Consider the following 19,587-nt stretch of genomic DNA (forward strand, 5'->3'; position numbering starts at 1 on the left):
TCCTACTCATCTGTCTCACTTTCTCTCCTCTCTGATCCCTAGCAACAACTCATCTTTTTACTATCTCATAGTTTTACCTTTTCTAGGTCTTGTATTTGAAATCATATAGAATATAGTCTTTTTAGATTAACTTCTTTTACTTAGTAATATGCCTTTAAGTTTTCTACAGTCTTTTGTTTCTCTTAAATCACATATTTAAGTCAAATTTAGAAAAAAAATATTTTAAAAACCAGTCTTAAGACAAACCTGAAATAAATATCCCTTAGTTGGGTAACTTGTACAATGAGAAAGAATTCTTTTAAAGATATGATTGGTCTGATATATTGAAAATGTTTACCACTATACTCATTTAGTTTTAGTATAAAATAATGGGAAATTATAACCTTTTCTGAAATAATTATTTTCTGAAATTAAACAAACTATTTCTTTAAGGCCTAAAAATACTATCCAAACATGAAACTCATAATTGGGTTATGAAGCATTTATCAATTAAAATCATGTTTTGGAAAAAATGAACAATTTTAGTCTTCTTATTTAGGATTGTTGTGACTTTGATTTAAATAAAATAATTCTATGCTGATAGGACCCCTCCTTTTAGAAAAAGATGAAACATCTTCAATATTGAAATAAAAGTAAGCTATGTAATAAAAACAGTGAAGAACTGGTTTGATGTTTTAAATAACTTCAATAATTTGGAAATTTTTTAATTTGGAAAATTATGAACATCAAAAATCTTAAGAATTTCAGTAGACATATAAGCATCAGGGGAATTGCTGCAAAGGCTCAAAATACTTTGATCTGAATGCAAGCCTGAAGAGAAATTTTTACCCCAACAAAAATATGCTGTTGGCAGTAAACAACCAAAAGATATCACTGACTTTCTTTAAAATGGCCAACCTCTAGTGACTCAGTAAAGAAAGAAAACAAGCACAACAGTGTGACTTTTAGGAAACTGTTGGAACTCCAGAGAAATTGGCCCAGAGTAGACATTCAATTAATATTTGTTGAATAAGAATTAGTGTTTGAGAGCGGGATGTTTCTGGAGTTCTGCAAAGCACAGATCTGCTTTGTGTTACAGCAGGACTTCTGGAAGCATTTGGAACTCATTTGCACATGAGTTATAACTTACCTCTGGATTCTGTTGTGGCCTTCTGTGTTAAGATTTCCTCCCCCACAACTCCTCACTGTGTGATTATTCCTTTTCTTCTTCTTCTTTTTTTTTTTTTTTAAACTTTTGAATTGGGAAAACTCACCTCTTAGCTTTTTTCAGGTGTTCTTCTCAATACCCCACCAGCCATCACCACCTTTAAAATTTTTTTATCTCATACCACTTTTCTTACCATCCTATTCCTATTTATATATAAAATGTTGACAAATTTTTAATGAAACACGTACACAAAATTCAGAAAGACCATAAAAAGAATCTGCTTTTTTAGAACTCTATGCATACTGCTGAGCTGTTTTAGGAGCTTGTTTGTAGGAAGTTTTGGGGGCAACTTGTAATTGTTAACATTTTTCCCTGGTGTTTTAAGCCAAAGTCTTCTCATCTTTTCCCATTTGTACCTTTTGAGAGCAGTTTATCAAATATGTGAAGACAGTTACCATTCTCTGGTAACTTCCTGGATGTAGCTTAAACATCCATTCCACATGTAACATGACATCCAGTTTTCATGTAGTCTAGTACTCTTCTACACGTATTTTGGACTTGACAGTGTCTTTTCTTAAAACATGAAGCTCTAAGACTAGGATTGTAGCTTAGTAGTAGAGTATTTGCCTAGTATGTACGAAGCCATGAGTTCCATCCCCTGTACTACAAAAGTAAAGAAAAGGAGAAGCTCACACTTGAATAATCCACATACATTCAGCTAATCTTAATTTTTCATGAAAACTATTCTTATTGCTACTATCTTTACATTTATAGAATTTTTTTAATAAAAGCATCTTGTGGGATGAGTATTATCTCCATTTATAAATGAGGAAACTGAGGCATAGTGGTTACCATTTGTGTTTGCCCAAGGTCAGATCATTGCTAATTTAGACATTGCACATCCATTTACATGGTCTTAATATTACCTTTTTAGGAGTTCTGTTACCCAAGTTGTCATATCAGGTTTCATGAACCTATTAATAAAGCCCCTTGACCTTTTTCCTTATACACTAGTTAGCTTTCTTTTATCCTGCTCTGTCCTAATGCATTTTTAAAAATCTGAATGTATATATATATTCAACTTTATGTGATTGAATTTGACATGGTTAGAGTATATCTTATTTGTACATCCTCTTCCTATAAGTTTGTGTAATAAATGGACTGTTTAATTATAAAGCAAAAGATAAATATTATCGATAACACTGTTAATAACATTTGTGTGAAGAATACAAGAATTTTAAGGTTAGGTAGTTTCCATTATTGATTTTATCATCTATAGAATTGTTTTTTTGTTTGCATATTTAAATGAACTTTGTGGGTTAAATATAATACAAAGCATGGAGTCAAACATAAACCATAAAATCATAGACACCTTTAGGTCAACACAGTACCTTTCAGTTCTGTGTAAAATCATTTAAATATTGTTACCCATGCTATACTTAACTATTTCATCCCAAAAGGAAATCTCAGAGGACTTAGCAGAAACTGTCGAATTCAAGATACATTATGCTGCTTCTGACATCCTGAGAAACTATCCAGAGAATAAATTACTTTGGTATGATTGGTTCTTTATAAAAATTCATTTCAGCTTTCATCAGTCACTCCTTTCCACTCTTTTAGGATTGATGTGTCAGTGGAATGGGAGTGGAGCTAGCTGCAAAGTCTGTAATTTGGGCAGACAGCAGAAGAGAAAAGAAAGTAAGCCACAGCATATAGGAGGACATTTCCAATGTTAAGCAGTCATCAGTAGAAGCTCCCTCCATGACCACCTGTTGAATTTCAAAATCAAGATTTATTTTAGGTGGAAGAGAGCTGGGGTTCTATCCAAAATGCTACCTGTTGTCCCCCCCCCCCCCCCAAAAAAAAAGTGGAACAGTGGTTGATAAACCTGTCATATTTATTTCTGAAGACATTATCAAGTCCCTAATCTGTTTCAGAATCTTCTCAGGAACTAATTCTAAGCATGTGGCTTCTGTAGTCTGCCATTTCCTCTATTTCTGGGACTTCTCTTAACAATGATATTGTGATCTCATCTGTGAGTATTAATACTCTAGGGCACAATCCATTTTGTACCTAGAAATGGTAAATTGAGTAGATGCTCTTTTACCATTTTCATATCTTTCCTGACAATCTCTTCTTTGTGTTGCTTAATCTTTGCTATTGGTAAAAGATCACACTCTTATAAAATTGGAAGGGAGTAAAATGAACACGAAACTACATTGCTCTGTCTTTTCTCATGGCTTAATATTATGTTATCAGGCTGAATAGTGGCCTTTCTTAATTTTCTCATAATTTCACACACAGCTTTTTCTTACCTTCAGCATTTTTTGTATGCCTCAGATCATTATGGATTCTGACCTTAAGCCACAAAGGACTATGATACTTTTACATACAGGTAGGATATATCTTCTTTAAGCTTTCTTTTAAAATCTCATTACATCAGATTCTACCTATACAACTGGCTCTCATTTTCTTATTAGTATTCTTTATTATTGTGTTGCCAGAATGATATGTTGTAACACCTTCTGTGGCCTGTGAACCACTATTCCCTGTAGCCAAGGGACCACCCCCACCTATCCTTTCTCTGATCTTTTTTTTTTTTGAAAGCTGTTTTATTTTAAAAAACAAAACAAAACAAAAAACCTGGAAGCAAGGGCTATTTGTTTACGTAACTTGAATGTACCTACTGAGGTTCAGGTTCAACTACTATTTACCTAATCAAAGAGGACTTCAGAATCTCAGAATCTAGTTGGGAATAGGATGCCTGCCATCCAAGAACTCAAGTTCAGTTATTCTCATTCTTTGTCCCTGTCATATACTCCAAAGGTTTGCATTTTCTCAGACACTATCCAGTTGTTTGTTGATCAGAATGAAGTCCAATATTAAAGATTCCTTCCTTTCCACCTTGGAAAAGAGAGACAGATGGTCAGTAAGGAACATGTATCAGGTTTATTTTCTTACAGCAGATTTTGATCTCAGAAGCTGTTCATGTAGTTGACACCCTCCATGTATCTCAAATCCTGTTTTGATGACTGTTCTGGTGATTGGTGTGTCATCTCCTTGGTTGTACCTTTCTGTGGTCATCTTTAGATCACTCCACAGGGCTTTGGCCATAGCCATTGCTCAGTTTGGTGCTCATTTCTGTGTTTCCTTCCCCACTTCTCATTTTAGGCTTTGCAGATTTCTTAGGTAGATTGTCATTGTTTGGTCCTCTCCTTCATTTAGCTCTGTTGTTTACAACTTGTAGATCATCTGAACCAGTCTGTGTTGCTTCTGAGAATGTATTTTTGCATTAAATTTTTAAATTTAGTCTTTCCTTATTTTATATATGACTTTTATTTACATATATCTTTACACCTGGACATCTCTCCTTTGATTCTGCTTCCTTAGATCCTTAATAAATCATCAAGATGTCTTCCAGCTCTCAGAGGATCTGATTCTCCTCCAAAATAGTTTATAGATTCTTGTAGGAACATTCTAGAAGAGAAAAATGTGCATTGTGCAAAAGACATCTGATTGTGTTTTAAAGTATTCCTTCTTTTTATGATTGGCTGCCTGCACTGCCCTGTGTTCTACATGGAATGCTTTTTCTACTTCCATGTCAGCTTGTCTTCCTTAGGCCCCTGGTCAGTGGTGATCCTACATGCAGAATGGCAGGATTGGTCACTTCTGTATTTATGCCTTTTGTTCATTTTAGTGTAGTCTTTACTGTTTGTCACATTGTAGTTACTTAAACCTGTCTGCCGAGCCCCTTAATTGGCTTATGAGTCCTGCCAGGACAATGACTAGTTGGTACAAATGTTTTGGAGTTCGCTGATTTTAACTACTGACTTCCATTCTTTTTAACTGTATATAATCTTTGGCAAATTCTTTAAACAACCAGAGTTTACTCGGCTGTCTCATTTGTAAAATGAAGCCACTTCTTAACCCTTATTGGAAAGTAATCAAGTACAAAAAGTGCAGATAAGTGAATGAATAGTGTGCAGAATAGAAAGTGAGTAAAATATATCTTGTACACCTTGGTTATTGCCCTGTACATAGTATTAGAATACTTTTAAAAAAAAAATTCATTGTCGGATACAGTGGCACATGCCTATAATCCCAGAGACTTGGGAGACTGAGGCAGGAGGATTGCAAGTTTGAGGTGAGCCTCAGCAATACAACAAGACCCCATCTCAAAATAAAATTTTAGAAAGGGCTGGAGATGAAGCTCAGTGGTAGAGCACTTACATAGCATGCATGAGGTAAGGGTACCAGGGGGAAAATCCTTATTAACACAACAATAATCCACTGGATTTTTTTAAAAGTATAGACACTTGGGTTTTGGCATCTGAAACATTTAAGAACATCATCATAGTGTTTCTCATTTCCCTCAGTTTACATGTACAGAGGCCTCTTGAACCCCAAAACTTCCTCCTGATTTCAGAAAGATTTTTGGAAAGAACCATTTGTTCATAGCATCATACAGATAAGAACTAAACAGACTTTGTTGGGAAAAGTCACTTTCCAGCTCTTCTCAAGTCAAACCTTCCAGTCTGCATCTTAAAGAATGTAAAATATCTTAAGACACTGAGCTACATGCCAACTGAGTGTTGTTCAGTTCGTAAGTGCTGTCATGTGGAATGATCTGAGTGGAAGAAAAAAGGCAGACTTTTGGAAGAGAGTAAAAATTGAGAAGATCAGGAAGGCGTTCTAGTCAGAGAGAATGACAGGAAGTAAAGTCCAGATAGCATAAATCATATTTAGCTGATCCAGATTTTTGACTTTTTTTTTTTTTTTGGCTATTACTTTGTCTTTTATATCTGCTCAGATCCATCTTCTTTTGAGTTTTTAAAGATTTTCACTTTGTCTAAACTTTGCTTTCGTACCTATTAGGCTTTAAGATTTTATCTATGCCCCTGCAACTCAACTCTACAGTATCGGTCTTGCCTTTATTTAATAAACGTAACCCTAGAAATTTGGTAGACATTTTAGGGAGCTTATACTTTCTTGCAATAAGTAGTATGGAGATGGACTTTAATCTAAAACTGGTAGTAAATAATATATAATAGAGTGAGGTGGACTGGGGGAGGCAGGGAGTGTAGGGACTAAGATAGGCTGTTCCCTGTGCCCTGCTGCAATTGCAAGAAGTAGGAGCATCTGATTTTGAACTGTAAAGGACAACAGTGAACCGGGGAAGATAAAATAAAGACAATCAGGTTGTATATTGAGACTTTATGTAGTAACCATTAGATATGGCTTAAAAACTGAAGTACAGACTGAACTTTAGGAAAATTTTGTGACTGGGACTCCTCCCAGTTACACCTTCCGATTGGGGTGTGTCTGACCACTCTCACAGAGCAGTTTAACCTGAAATGTGAGGTCTCTGGCCATAGGTACTACAGGATATAATGGAAACCTAAGGATTCAGACTTAGTATATGAGCCAGCTGTCCTACACAAACATAAAAACTGGAGACATTGTTGATTTGTGAATTCATTGGCATCAAGGTGGTTTAGTTAATGAAAGACCTGGCGGGGAGAGGGGTACCAAAAAGAAGATGGAGGCAAAAATACCAAGAAGGTTTCCAATATTATATATAGTTACAATGCACCAATTAAAATACCAAGAATGCTTAATATTCAAATCTCGTGGTAGAAAAATGTACTAGTAGAAAATAATACCTGGAATAGCCTTTGGCTTTAGGGCTTTTCTGCAGTGTGTTTTTATCTCTTTGTGTTGTCATTTTACAGAGATCTTCTGTCTTCACCCTCTTAGCAGCGGATATTTTTTCTCAAATGGAATTTTCTATGATACCCTAATGTGTGAAATGGATGGAATCGGGGTGAGATGGATGCTTTGTCCTAGCGTCTTGCCCTCTCAACTTCCTCCATTGTTTCCGGTAAAGATTTTATGTAAACCAAAAAAGCTCATTGGCTTGTGGCCAGTGACAGCTTTTGGTAAAGAGCAGGTTTATCTACATTTTGCTGTCTGTAGTTTTGCATTTTGTAATAATTAAGATGCAGCAGTTAATCTGAGAAACAGAAAGTAAAGAAACATTCTGTATGTGCACTTGCCTGAATCACTGTCTTTTCCTGTTTTATGATGTCTGAACACAGCCTAATTTTATCTTGTGCTGTAGTCATTGCTTATAATGTCTTTCCCTCTATTTCCTGTAAGTAGTTGGTCTAGTCCAGTGTTAAGTAGAAATACCAAAAATAGTTTCAACCTGGTGCGAGATTTTCAGATTCAGGGAGCATGTGTAGTAACCAAAATTGACTCCTTGAATGCTGCTGTGCTTCGACCACCGGGAAGTTTCCATATATGTACTCAACCAGACTCTTGTTTTACTGGACTTTTTCGGTATTTGTTAGTGATGTACATCTCTGGATATTTCTTTTGTTGCTTAGTCTGCACTTGCTGACCTTTACATGTACTGTCATTGGGACAGCTTCAAGCTTCTTGAGAACAAAGGTGATGGTTTAAATGCTTTTGCACTCCTTCCACACTGGAGGCACTCAGTCAAGAATTGCTTTGCCTTTTAGCTTGGCAGTCTTCACACATATGTTTTATACAGATTTTCTATTATTGTTGCTTAAGAACTAGATTTGTCAATGTAGTCAGTGTATAAGGATTTACCTATTAACGGTTAGGTGTTAGGCCACCAATAAGCTAGCAAATTTTTTCATACATATATATACACATATATACATATATATATATATTAGTTGTAGTTGGATGCAATACCTTTATTTTATTTATTTATTTTTACGTGGTGCTGAGGATCGAGCCCAGGGCCTCGCACATGCTAGGCGAGCGCTCTACTGCTGAGCCACAACCCCAGCCCCAAGCCGTCAAATTTTTAACCATAATATTCTCTAAACCAAGGAAACTGGTCATTTACTTCTCACACAAGAGAATAAGAGTGGTTGTGTAGCATCCTGAAAGTACTTTAAGTGGCATGTCTTTTGAGTTCTACGCCCAAAAGAAAAATATTATAATTTGACCCCCCTCTACCATCCTGGTTTTTAAAACTGAAAATAGTGTTTTACTGTACCTGTCGATATAACATAAAAATAATTTTTAACATCATAAAACATTGAACTTTATTAGCAATAAACAGTCCTTCCCCCAATGTAGTGTTCTAATTAAATGCTTTAAATAAAATTAGTATCATTTTTAATATAAAATGTGTTCAGTAGTTGATTTTCATTGTACTTTGCTTGGTCTTCTCAAACTTTCCTTATGGAAAATTTAAAGTATTTCCTACATCTTAATTTGTCTTTGCAGTGTCTTGGTGATGAGAGTTTATTAATTAGGTTGACTACACAGTACCTCTGAGAATGATGGATGTTATCCTCAAGTTCCTAAGAAGAGACTTTTGCACAGGGCCAATTCCTGGCAAATAAGAAATCCCCTGTCTTGGCTTATTGGAAAGGTTACCATCTGTTCAGGGTTGACCACTAGAGATGCATTTGTTGTTAGACATCAAGTAATGAATGTGCTTCAAATTGCTTATTCTTCTCTTATTTCATTTAATCCTTATGAGAGAGTAAGGCAGATGTTATTCCTACTTAATGAAGTAGGGTCCTGGAATGGTAGAAGACTAAGTAGAACACATGTCCAAGGTTATGTTGACAGTCAGTTGTAGAGCTGCCTTATGCAACCCATCTGCAATGTACAGCCTGCAGATGGGTTTTCTGCATTAGACCTACTGATTTGCATATTTTGAATTCCCAGTGTGAGTTCTCATATAAATAAAGGGAAATGAACTTAAATCAGGTTGACTCATTGGTCAGAGTCATACTTTTTGAAGGGGAAATATGTACTCAGTTGGAATTATGTAGAGCCCTACAAACAAAGCAACCAACTTCCCTTGTGTTGATCGTGGTTCTCTGCTGGGAGAGATTTTGCCATCCACCCTACCAGTTCACCCCCTACACAGCCCAAACATTTGCAGTGTCATTTGCAATAATTTTGGTTGTCAAACTGGGGGCTCTATGTTCCTAGCATCTTGTGGTAGAGATCCACAGTGCTGCTAAACACCCCACAATGCATAGGACAGACCCCCCACAACAAAGAATAATGTCCAAAATAATCAGTAGTGTTGGACATTGCTAAACCCTGCTGTGGGGCTGAGGGTGTAGCTTGGTGGTAGAGCATTTGCCTAAAGTGTGAGGCCCTGGGTTCCATCCCCAGCACTGCAAAACAAACTGCTATATATACTTAAAGGAATGCAATTACTAGAAGGCCACAGCCAAAACAGAGGCAGGGGGTACAGGGAGGGTAAAGGGACAATTTCAAGTGCAACTGGATTGGGGTAAGCTGTTTTGATGAGGTTAGGTTTTAACAGATTGCCTCTCTCTTACCCTTTCTTTATGCCAACACTTGCCTAACTACAGTGGAGAAAACAATGAAGTTAACCTATTTTCTTCTAAGCTACTTGGAATCTGATCCCATTCCAAGAGGTAAAGAAGACAGTCCATTTCCCTGTCTCACTTTTGCTTCACTATAAAGCACACACTCAGTGTTCTCAGGATTCCAAAATGCCTTCATATGTGTTTTGGGTTGTTGTTGTTGTTCTTGTTTTATTGCTCAAGATTATTAAAAATTATAAACTAGCTAAATTATTTCCCAAAGTAGCATAAAATCCTAGTATATCTGGAAGGATCTAAGTTCTTCACTATTTCCTCATCATGTGATCTTATTTATGCCTCATGAATTTCGCTAGCTAACATCCTAACACTTTATTAGTCTGAAATCGGAGAAACAAATATCCTTTGTTCAAAAAAGAAAGACTTTATATTTTTAGAGTAGTCTTAGTTTCAAAGCAAAACCAAGCATGAAGTAGCGAGTTCTCACAGACCCCTTACTTCATTGTCTTTTGACTTTAGGCTAAAAGTCATTTTAAATACATTTTACACACATACCAGTGTTATTCTGCTAATGCAGAATTAAGTGTCCTTTAATTTCATGTTTCACTAAATGGGAAGCAAAAGGAAAGAGCAGATTGGTCTGAGTGAGTTACAGGGTCTTCTCCCCTGCTCAGTAGAAGAGAGGAGCCCCTCATTTGCATAGACTTCTCAATGGCCTTAGCTACCTATCTTGCAGAAAATTTCCCATATGGTTCTACAACATCTTTTTTATTCAGAGAAATTTTATTTCCCTCCAAGGAAGTGCTTTTGGTGAGAGTTTGGTTATGTCTAGTTAAAAACCATTTTGAGTTTATTCAGCCTGTCAGTTTGACTGCTTTTAAAGGTCAGAATGTACCAGACACCAAACCTTCCTGTAACTGAAGGTATTCTAGGATTCTGTTATCAGTGTGATCTTATTTATGCCTCATTCAGTTAGGGAACTAGGGTTGTGTCCTTGATTAGAATGCCCCCATCCCATCCTCCCTGGCTGCAGAGTCTAGTCTGTTCTTTCAGGAACAGTGTTTCTCAGTCCTGCTAATCATGGCCAATGGACAGACCTATAAAGCTTCTGTGTTTCTTTTTTTTTTTTTTGCCTCCTTTTAATCTCATATCTCACTGACCCCTGGGTTTTTCCTTAAATATTTGACCCATTTAAAACAACAACAACAACAACAACAACTAATAGTCTATACAAAACGGATAAAAAGAGTGCTTGGTATATTTTGTTTTTATTTTAATACAACCCCAAGGTTCAAGTTCTCAATGATGAGTTCTGTGAACTGGGCAAATTATTCTTGAGTCTGTTCCTTTATCTATGAAATGCAGATATTCCTCCTCGTTTGCCTACCTCACAGGGTTGTTGTGAGGGTCAAATGAAATAATGATTAATTATGAGAGTGCCTTGTAAATTAGATGACACAATGCAAATGTAAAATAATATGTAGCTATGAGAAGGATAATTGTAAAAAGAAAGTTGTTTTGAGGAATTGATTTTTCCTTCTATTGTTTGTATAGTGTACAGTAGTTTATCTTCATCTTAGTCAAAGTCAGAGATGATTCTATTTGATTTAGTTGTACTTTTTCTTTTTATTAATAAGGTGAAAGTAAATGCTTCACTTGATGAAACTTGATAAAACTTGGCGCAGACCAGTGATTGGTGCAAAGCAATTACAAAAAGAAAATTCCAAATTCCTTAATGGCATAGACTGTCCCTGATAGAATATCATCCTCATCCTCCTCATGTTCCTCCTCCTCCTCATTCTCAATGTTGACTTAATTCTGTAGAACTAGAAATATTTTTCTATGCTTTTTTTTCTAGTTGGTAATTTGATTCACATTTCTATTTTCAGTAAAAACAATTATTGTAAGTAGTTATTAGAGTCTACCCAGTACCACCACCAGTTAGTCATACTGTGTGGATTCTGAATGGTAGTGCATCAACTGAGCTTAGTCAGAATTTATAAAAAGCCTTTTTATTGTTAGTGTCTTATGTTTGACATTATTCATAAATAGGCCCTGGAAACTGTAGGACTCCAGAACTTAGCTTTTGAATAATTGGTAGAGATGTTCTAGTAGAGTAGCAAACTGTTGGAAATTATTCCATCCAAGAGGTGTCCCAGTCCTTGCCTCCTTGGTCTTTGTGATTAACAGAAAAATCCCCCTTTCAAATTCAAAAGCCTGTTCATTACTGCTTTGTCCTCTGAAATGCATTGCCAGTTTTATAATCAGGAAGAACTTAATTATTATTCTTTTTATATTGGCTTATGTTTATTCTTCATACAATGATTTCTCTTTTCCCTTTAATGGACCCCAAAATAAGCTCCTATATTGAACTTTGCAGACTTGATTTTTTTATAGTGTATATCAGCTCGGCTGGCTAAATGCCTTACTAACTGAATTTTCATAATATAACTGGAACTAGATTGTGTTCTGGAGCATTGAGTCTTGGAACTGGATTTGCCCACACATAGTGGTGAAGAGGCTAGAGAGATAAGAAGCTCCCTCTCCAGATCCTTGAGCAGGTTTCCCCTCCCTTAACTTCAGGGGCTCTGAGCTCACAAGCAAATTCCTAACCCAGTTTATTTTGCTAGAACAGCCCATTTTAAATGCTCAATAAAGAAAGAATAACTCTTCTCCCGTTTAACCACTAAAGAACAACATATGTTTCTAACGTCAGCTTTTATTTTTTTTTTTATCTTTCATTTTTTTGTTGGTAAATCTCCCAGACAACAGCAGTTCTGTAGAGAGTTTAAATATGAAGGAATGGCAGGACGGGCTAAGGGCACTTCTACCCAACATTAACATCAACTTTGGTGGACTGCCCAATTCTTCTTCCCCCTCCAACGCCAACCACAGTGCACCAACGTCCAACACTGCCACCACCGACAGCGTGAGTTGGGACAGCCCTGGCAGCTGGACAGACCCAGCCATCATCACAGGTAACTCCCTCATCCCCTTCAGCTCCACTCACAGCCTACATTTGGTTTTTAGCACAGATTAGATCAAAGCAGAGGTCTCTTGGACGTGCATTCCTTTCCACAAAGCCCCAAGTGAGGGGTGGCCTGTTTGATTCTCAGGGCTGTGCAGTCTGTGCAGCTGTCGGCCTCGTTGTGTAGTAAGGCGTTTGGTGCCTCGGTTGCTCCTTTTGGTCTAAGTAGGTGTTCACGTCTGGCAGCATGTGTGTATTTTATAGGCCTCAAAGTACAAAAGAATCTGAGCCGTCTTAAAAGAAACATACTCCACTTTTTAAAAATAAAGCTCTCTATTATAAGGCTATCTTGTTTATGTATCCCTCTTAGAGAAAGACAAGCACAGTGGGAAAAATATAGTCATTCAATTTGGGGGGAATAGGTTTTTTGTTTGGGTTTTTTTTTTTTTGCAGTTCTGTCTCTGACAATGGGGGACTAAGTCGCTAGTTGAAGAGGGGCATGGGTTTGTGTGACAGTAAATCTTAGTAATTGCTGGATTCGGGGAATAAATGGAACATAATGAGGTTTTAAAGGTTTTATTTGGAAGAAACTTCAAATTATAATTTCTTTGCATTTCTTCTTGGATAAGCTAATCACTTTTGTCTTTTCAATTTGGTGAACTACTTATTCTTCCTCTACAGACTCACCATTTTCCCTCCTGTTTTCTGTTCTCTCTTTAGGTATTCCAGCATCTTCAGGAAACAGTTTAGACTCTCTTCAAGACGACAATCCTCCACACTGGCTAAAATCCCTTCAGGCCCTCACAGAAATGGACGGCCCCAGCGCTGCTCCGTCGCAGACCCACCACAGCGCCCCCTTCAGCACACAGATCCCCTTGCACAGAGCCAGTTGGAGTCCCTACCCTCCTCCTTCAAATCCTTCCAGCTTCCACTCCCCACCCCCCGGCTTTCAGACGGCCTTCAGACCCCCCAGCAAAACTCCCGCAGATCTACTACAGAGTTCAACACTGGACCGCCACTAGGCAAAGAGGAGAAACATTAGAAAATGCAGGATTTGTCCCACCCTGTTTTCTCCCTCTCAGCCCACCCACAGCTCCCTCTCATCTCTTATGTTCTGAAGAATCCAGTTCCTGATCAATTTTTTTCTCCCTACCCCCAGATGCAATGCGATCACAGGGTCATTACCATCTTTTTTTTAATTGTAAAAGTTTCTGTTGATTCAGCATTTGAGTGACACTGTTGAATGTTTTAAAAAAAATGCCTTTTTAAGGAGAGGGGAAAAAAAAGAAATCAAAGGGCAGTCTCGATACTTAGAAAATTACTGTTTGTCTGTTGCGCATAATAATGACATAATCTGCTTAGCAGAAAATGACGATTAATCTATAGGAAAGGTCAAGGAAATGCATTATCAACTGCAGAAGTTTGAAAACCAGGTTAAATTAAATGAGATTGCTAGATGCATGGGGGAAAGCAGTGATCCTGGCATCCATCTTGTATTCAGCTTATCACTATTGCAGGAAAAATGCTTTTAATTTAATTTTTAATTCTTTTGTTGAGTTGATGGGGAGGACTTGATTATGTCGTTAAGCAAAAGAATATATTGGAAGTCGATGGAAAGACAAATTGATCTGAAGTAGTAACTGGCCTATTGCTAAAGAGCATAAGGAGGGGAGAAGTGATTTTTTTTTAAAGGAGAAAACAAATTTTGGCTTTAGATTTAAAGTAAATTCAAATGTTTTAAAGAAAAAAAGTATTCACAGATTTAATACCTATACATATTATAAGAGCTGAAATATAAGTGATTTCTTCAGTCTTTCTCCTCTGTCAGAATCTTTTTTTCTTTGACCTTCAATCCACCTGATGAGGGCACTCTGAGATAGCACTGCTCTGGGGCCACACGATCACCAACAGGAGCAAATCTCTGACCTCCTTGCCTGCAGCTTTTACGTAACCCTGTAGTTTCTGGACGTTCGTGCAGTATTGAAAAGACAGGAGAAAAGCAAACAGAAACCTGGTTATAACCTGATGCTAAAACTAAAAACAAGGAAATGTACCTCTTTCTTCAGAATTAAAACTAAAATCTTAAATAAAACAAAAAACTTGATGATGACCCTTGGGTTGTTCTTGCTTCTGTTTTTCCATTTTTATTTCATGTGAGTTTGAAACATTTTGTGACAAGTGCCATTTGATGTTTTCATTTGATTTACATCTTCAGCAATAGAGAGGATGGTTTAGAAGAAGAAATTAGGAAAACAAAACCAAACCATTGATTATAATTTTTGAAGATCAGTTTATGTTGTCCACAGAGCTCTTCTTCCACTGGCTCTCAGGAAAACAAGACCTGAAAGCCAGTGGAAGAAGATACATGTTTTTGGTTTGGCTTTTTTGTTGTTGTTGGGTTTTTTTGTTTGTTTGCTTGTTTTTTGGTACTAGAGATTGAACCCGGGAGCCATCCCCAGCCCTTTTAATTTTTTATTTAAGAGACAGGGTCTCACCAAGATGCTTAGAGACTCCCTGAGTTGCTGAGGCTGGCCTTGAATTTGTGATTCTCCTACTTCAACCTCCCCAGTTGCTGCGATTACAGGTATGTGCCATGGTGCCCAGCCCACAGATACATCTTTTAATGGTAGACCATTTTAGGGAGTGCCTCCTGATGGAGAAGTGATCACATTACTGATCAAAGGAGGGTAGAGGATAGAAATTAAATTTCCCCTTCTAGAACACTAGCAGTCTATATGGTGTCTGTCTTATTTGGAACTGCTCTCAGAAGTTACCATTTTATTACACATGTCCATGAAGAGGAACTTTGTAGGGTGAATTACCTAGATCTAAATTCTATTACTGTGCTTTCAGATTGATTTTCTTAATTTTTTAAAAAAACTAAGGTATTTCCACAGGGATTCTTTCCCTTGGTGGTAACTCAGATGATTTGCGAAAGAACATATACATGGGCCCACATATTCAAAGTACACCTGAGAGGAATTGGCCATTCTACAGACTTGTTCTGCTTGGTTCGTCTCCAAGGGAAATAGTGTGTTTGGCAAGTATTAGACTGCCAGGCACAGTGGCGCATGCCTGAATCCCAGTGGCTCTGGAATGCTGAGGCAAGAGGATCACAAATTCAAAGCCAGCCTCAGCAATTTAGCGAAGCCCTAAGCAACTTAGTACAATAAAAAAGGGCTTAGTGGTTAAGATTTTCTCATTCTTTAGTTTGTACTGTTGTTTTTAAGAAAGTTTTTGAGATATCATTCTCAAATAAATGTTGCTACAAATAGATGTTGACCAAGAGGGTAGCAAAATGTTTGTAAAATTAATCAAAGGTGTTTCTGTGATCAGAGAGGAAAGGACTGGTAATCACAGACTCTCTGTGCCCTATGAACTTGGCCTTGGTCTTTTGAACCATCACATTGTGATGGACCAACACATGAATAATATTCAGGAAGCAATATCTTGTTATTAAGGTTTTTTTTTGTGTGTGTGTGTGTGGGGGGGAGAGGTGTGCTGGTAGGGGGTGGGTCCTGAGACAGGTGTGTCAATGAAAAGTTGTTTTTTCAGTCAAAGGAGGGAAGTTCTCACCTTGGGAGGTTGTACTGTAATTGTGTTTATGTTTACTGAATCATATATCCAAAAGACTTTATTAAAAAAAAAAAACTAGGACTATTGTTTAAAGGATAAAAATAAGCAATAATGACCTATGTGCCTAGCACCCAGGTTAGGAATAGAGCCTTCAATATGTTACCCCTTTGGGTGCTTCTCTCTAACTCCACTTCCCTTTCTTCATCATCCACAAATAACCATTATCCTGTTTTCTTGTGTCAATCTTGTCTTCAGATTTTTGTTAGCAATATCCCTGAATAATATACATTGTTTAATTTTTTTAAAAAAGATGAGTAATAAGCCAAGCCTTGCTGTGTAAGAGAAGAGCAATATTACCATCAATCTCGGGGTTAAAAAATCTCTGGGTTATGGTTATAGTGGTTAAAGTAGCTCTTCTGGTAAGTTTTAAAAGCTCATTTGGGGGAAGACATGGGTTGGGATATTTGACAGGTCTGTTTGTAAGCCTAGTCCTTTATTTTTGGCACATGTAGGGTCTAAAAGAGCCATCTGCTATTTTCTGTACCTAAGGTCACTGTCTGATTCAGGCATCCTATTGGTACAGTAGCAGTGAGAATCCTGTTGCTGACAGCGCTGTGTCTGTCTCTTAAGTCATGATACTCAGATCCTATGTACAGTGATCATTCCAAGGATTTCCCTTTTCCTTGTTTGGATCCTCTTTTTCCTATAGTGCTAGAACCCATACCCTAGCCTTTTTTTTTTTTTTTAAGTCTCTCTCTTTGCTGGAGTGACATTCTCCCATAATTTCTTGAGAAAGGTACATGAAAAATATTTTAAACAAAATTTGCATATCTGAAAATAATGTTCTATTTCAATAAATAGTTTGGTATCTGCCAAATTTAAGCTATATTTTTTCCTTCAGAATTTTGAATGTATTACTTCGTTGTCTTCTTTCCATATTGCTGATAAAAACTCCAAGACTACTCTTATCCTTTATATGTACCCTGTTTTACTCTCTCTGGGGAAGCTTGTGGCAAGTTTGTCTTCTGTGTTCTGAAACGTCAAAAGTGTGTATGTTCCTATAGTGCTAGAAACACTAGCACTATAGGTGTGGCTTCATTTAATTCATTGTGCTGAACACAGTGTGGACTTTTTAAATCTGGTAATTCATGTCCAGCTCTGGGAAAATGTTTTTTTACTTATTTCATTAGTGAAATTCTTGCACTTATTTTCTCTGTCCTTCTTTCAAAAGATCTCATTATTCAAAAATTGGACTTTAGGGAATTTTCTTCTGCTTTTCTTATCTTTTCTCCAGTTTTCCATCTCTAACTTTTCTTCTTTTTTGTAGGAAGTTTTCTCTTAACCTTGTTACGTATAGTTTTCTTGTTTTCCCATTTCTCCAGATTGATTTTATCTCTGTTTGCTTCCATTTCCATCTCCCTTTTTAGAGTCTTCTCCAGTGTTTGATAACCCTTTGCTATCTGCTCATGAATAAGACTGAAGATTTGATTGGAAGTTTTGAAAGCAAAAAGAGAGCTTGCCAACTTTGAGCTCCTGTTGGAAGACCTGGGTGGCTGGGAAACCCTTGTTGCCAGTGTCTTAAGGGCCTTGTCTCTGATGGTCAGAATCCATAGAGAAGCAGCTGGCCTGGAGGGTAAGTAAGGGTCTGACTGACAGCGAATCAAGTATTGAGGCTTTTGTTTTCATTAAATATATATTTCTTAATCCCTCTGTTTTTAGTCCTTCCCAAAGATTACGTCTTAAAATACCTGCTCTTTTAGAAGAGTGATTTTGCCATGGGGTGGAGTTGGGGAATGAGTCCAGGGAGCTAACTTCCTGTGTCACTTTCTTAGTAGTCTATTTTAGCCTCCTCCTATATGCTTTATCGCTGGTTTGAAGGTGCCCAGCACTGTCAGTTTCTGTGCCCTGGAAGATTTTGTCATATAAATAGGATTGGATCTCAGTTTTACCCACTGTTAGCTTAAGGTTGGACTTCCTCAAATCAACTAAGTCCACAACCATCTTATTTCGAGGTTCCCACATTTTATTGCTGTTAATCCGCTTTTACTTCTTTACTCTAATTTTGGTGAACTTTTAGAAAGAAATGAAATTAGATACATAGGTTTGATCTGCCATCTTTGCCCAGATTCATGCTCTGATTTTACAAACTAATAGGCATAATTTGTGTGCAAAAATGTAGGGGGGTTATTCTCTCTTCCCATTGGCCAATGAGCACTAACCAGCATGTTGTATGTTCCTTGGTTTGAATGGCACCTGTCATCTGTTTTTAACCTTATTTGTGAGAGTCTCTGGGGACTGAAACCAGGGGCTGTACATTCTCTACCACTGAACTGCATCCCAGCTGATTTCCCTTTTTAACTTACTGTTTTCCAGCAGTGCTCTTTTAGTTTGTGGTTAGTTTAAGCTGAATGTTAAATTTTGCTGCAGTTTTGGGAGGGTGGGTGTTGCAAGACAGAAGGATATGGGTTATTGCCTGGACTTAGGCGATTAAAGGATAATTACAGAATCACAGAAAAAGGAAAAATAGCACACTTTTACCTGCATATGAATTGTATTCTGGGAACAGTTTCATAAGTGTCAACAAGGTATTTCCACAGGAATTCTGCTATAACACAATAATGAGCTAAATTTGATTATATCTCTTCAACAGTTTGCCTAAACTTGAAGACATGGGATATACTGCACATGAGTTTTCTATCAAAGTTTTACCAACAACATTTGGGTTAAGATCTTTATTATTAGGATTTGTAAACTTTTATAAATCAGAAATCTTAGATGACCTAAATGTGTTTATGAGATATGTCCTCTGTTGGATTTAACTACCTCTGCCCAAGTGGTCTGTGCAAATGAAAGATGGCTGAAGTTGTTAGCAACAACTATTTGCAAAAGTGTATTTTATCACAAAAATCAGTACTCTCTTTGTACTTATTACCAGATTGTTAATGTAGTTCAGGATTAATCTTCAGACACTCATGGATGGTCCAACAGGAAGATTGAACAAATTAATTTAGGGAATTAGTAAATGATTTTAAAAAAAATTAAAAACTAAGGTATTTCCACAGGGATTCTTTCCCTTGGTGGTAACTCAGATGATTTGTGAAAGAACATATACATGGGCCCACATATTCAAAGTACACCTGAGAGGAATTGGCCATTCTAAAGAATATGTTCTGCTTGGTTCGTCTCCAAGGGAAATGGTGTGTTAGGCTAGTATTGGACTGCCAGGCACATTGGCAAATGCCTGTAATCCCAGTGGCTCTGGAGGCTGAGGCAAGGGATCACAAGTTCAAAGCCAGCCTCAGCAATTTAGTGAAGCCCTAAGCAACTTAGTACAATATAAAAGGGCTTGGGATATGTCTTAGTGGTTAAGAACCCTGGGTTCAATCCCCAGTCAAAAAAAAAGAAAAAGGAAAAAAAAAAAAAAAACTGTCTCAAAAGGGCTGGTGTTGCAGCTTGGTGGTAGAGCACCCCTGAGTTCAAATCCCAGTACCAGAAGAAAAAAAAAAAGGAAGGTGTTAGTAGGTGTGGTCATTGCACCTCCT

At 37.2% G+C, this 19,587-nt stretch overlaps 1 protein-coding gene across 6 annotated transcripts in view; it reads left to right on the forward strand.

Moving 5' to 3' along the window:
- Cnot4 (CCR4-NOT transcription complex subunit 4) overlaps positions 1-14,579 on the forward strand; it is a 121,534-nt gene extending 106,955 nt beyond the window's left edge. For 4 of the 6 annotated variants that reach the window (XM_027952147.2, XM_027952149.3, XM_027952148.2 and 1 more), the window contains 2 exons: positions 12,267-12,479; positions 13,190-14,579. In XM_027952147.2, the coding sequence (XP_027807948.2) occupies positions 12,267-12,479; positions 13,190-13,491 (515 nt within the window). In that variant the 3' untranslated portion in view covers positions 13,492-14,579. The remainder of the gene's footprint in view (positions 1-12,266; positions 12,480-13,189) is intronic. The other 2 variants (XM_027952150.3, XM_027952151.3) reach the window with 1 other exon arrangement.
- Positions 14,580-19,587: the final 5,008 nt, after the last annotated feature.

Source organism: Marmota flaviventris, chromosome 1, assembly GCF_047511675.1.
Source record: "Marmota flaviventris isolate mMarFla1 chromosome 1, mMarFla1.hap1, whole genome shotgun sequence".
In the NCBI taxonomy this organism is placed as follows: Eukaryota; Metazoa; Chordata; class Mammalia; order Rodentia; family Sciuridae; genus Marmota; species Marmota flaviventris.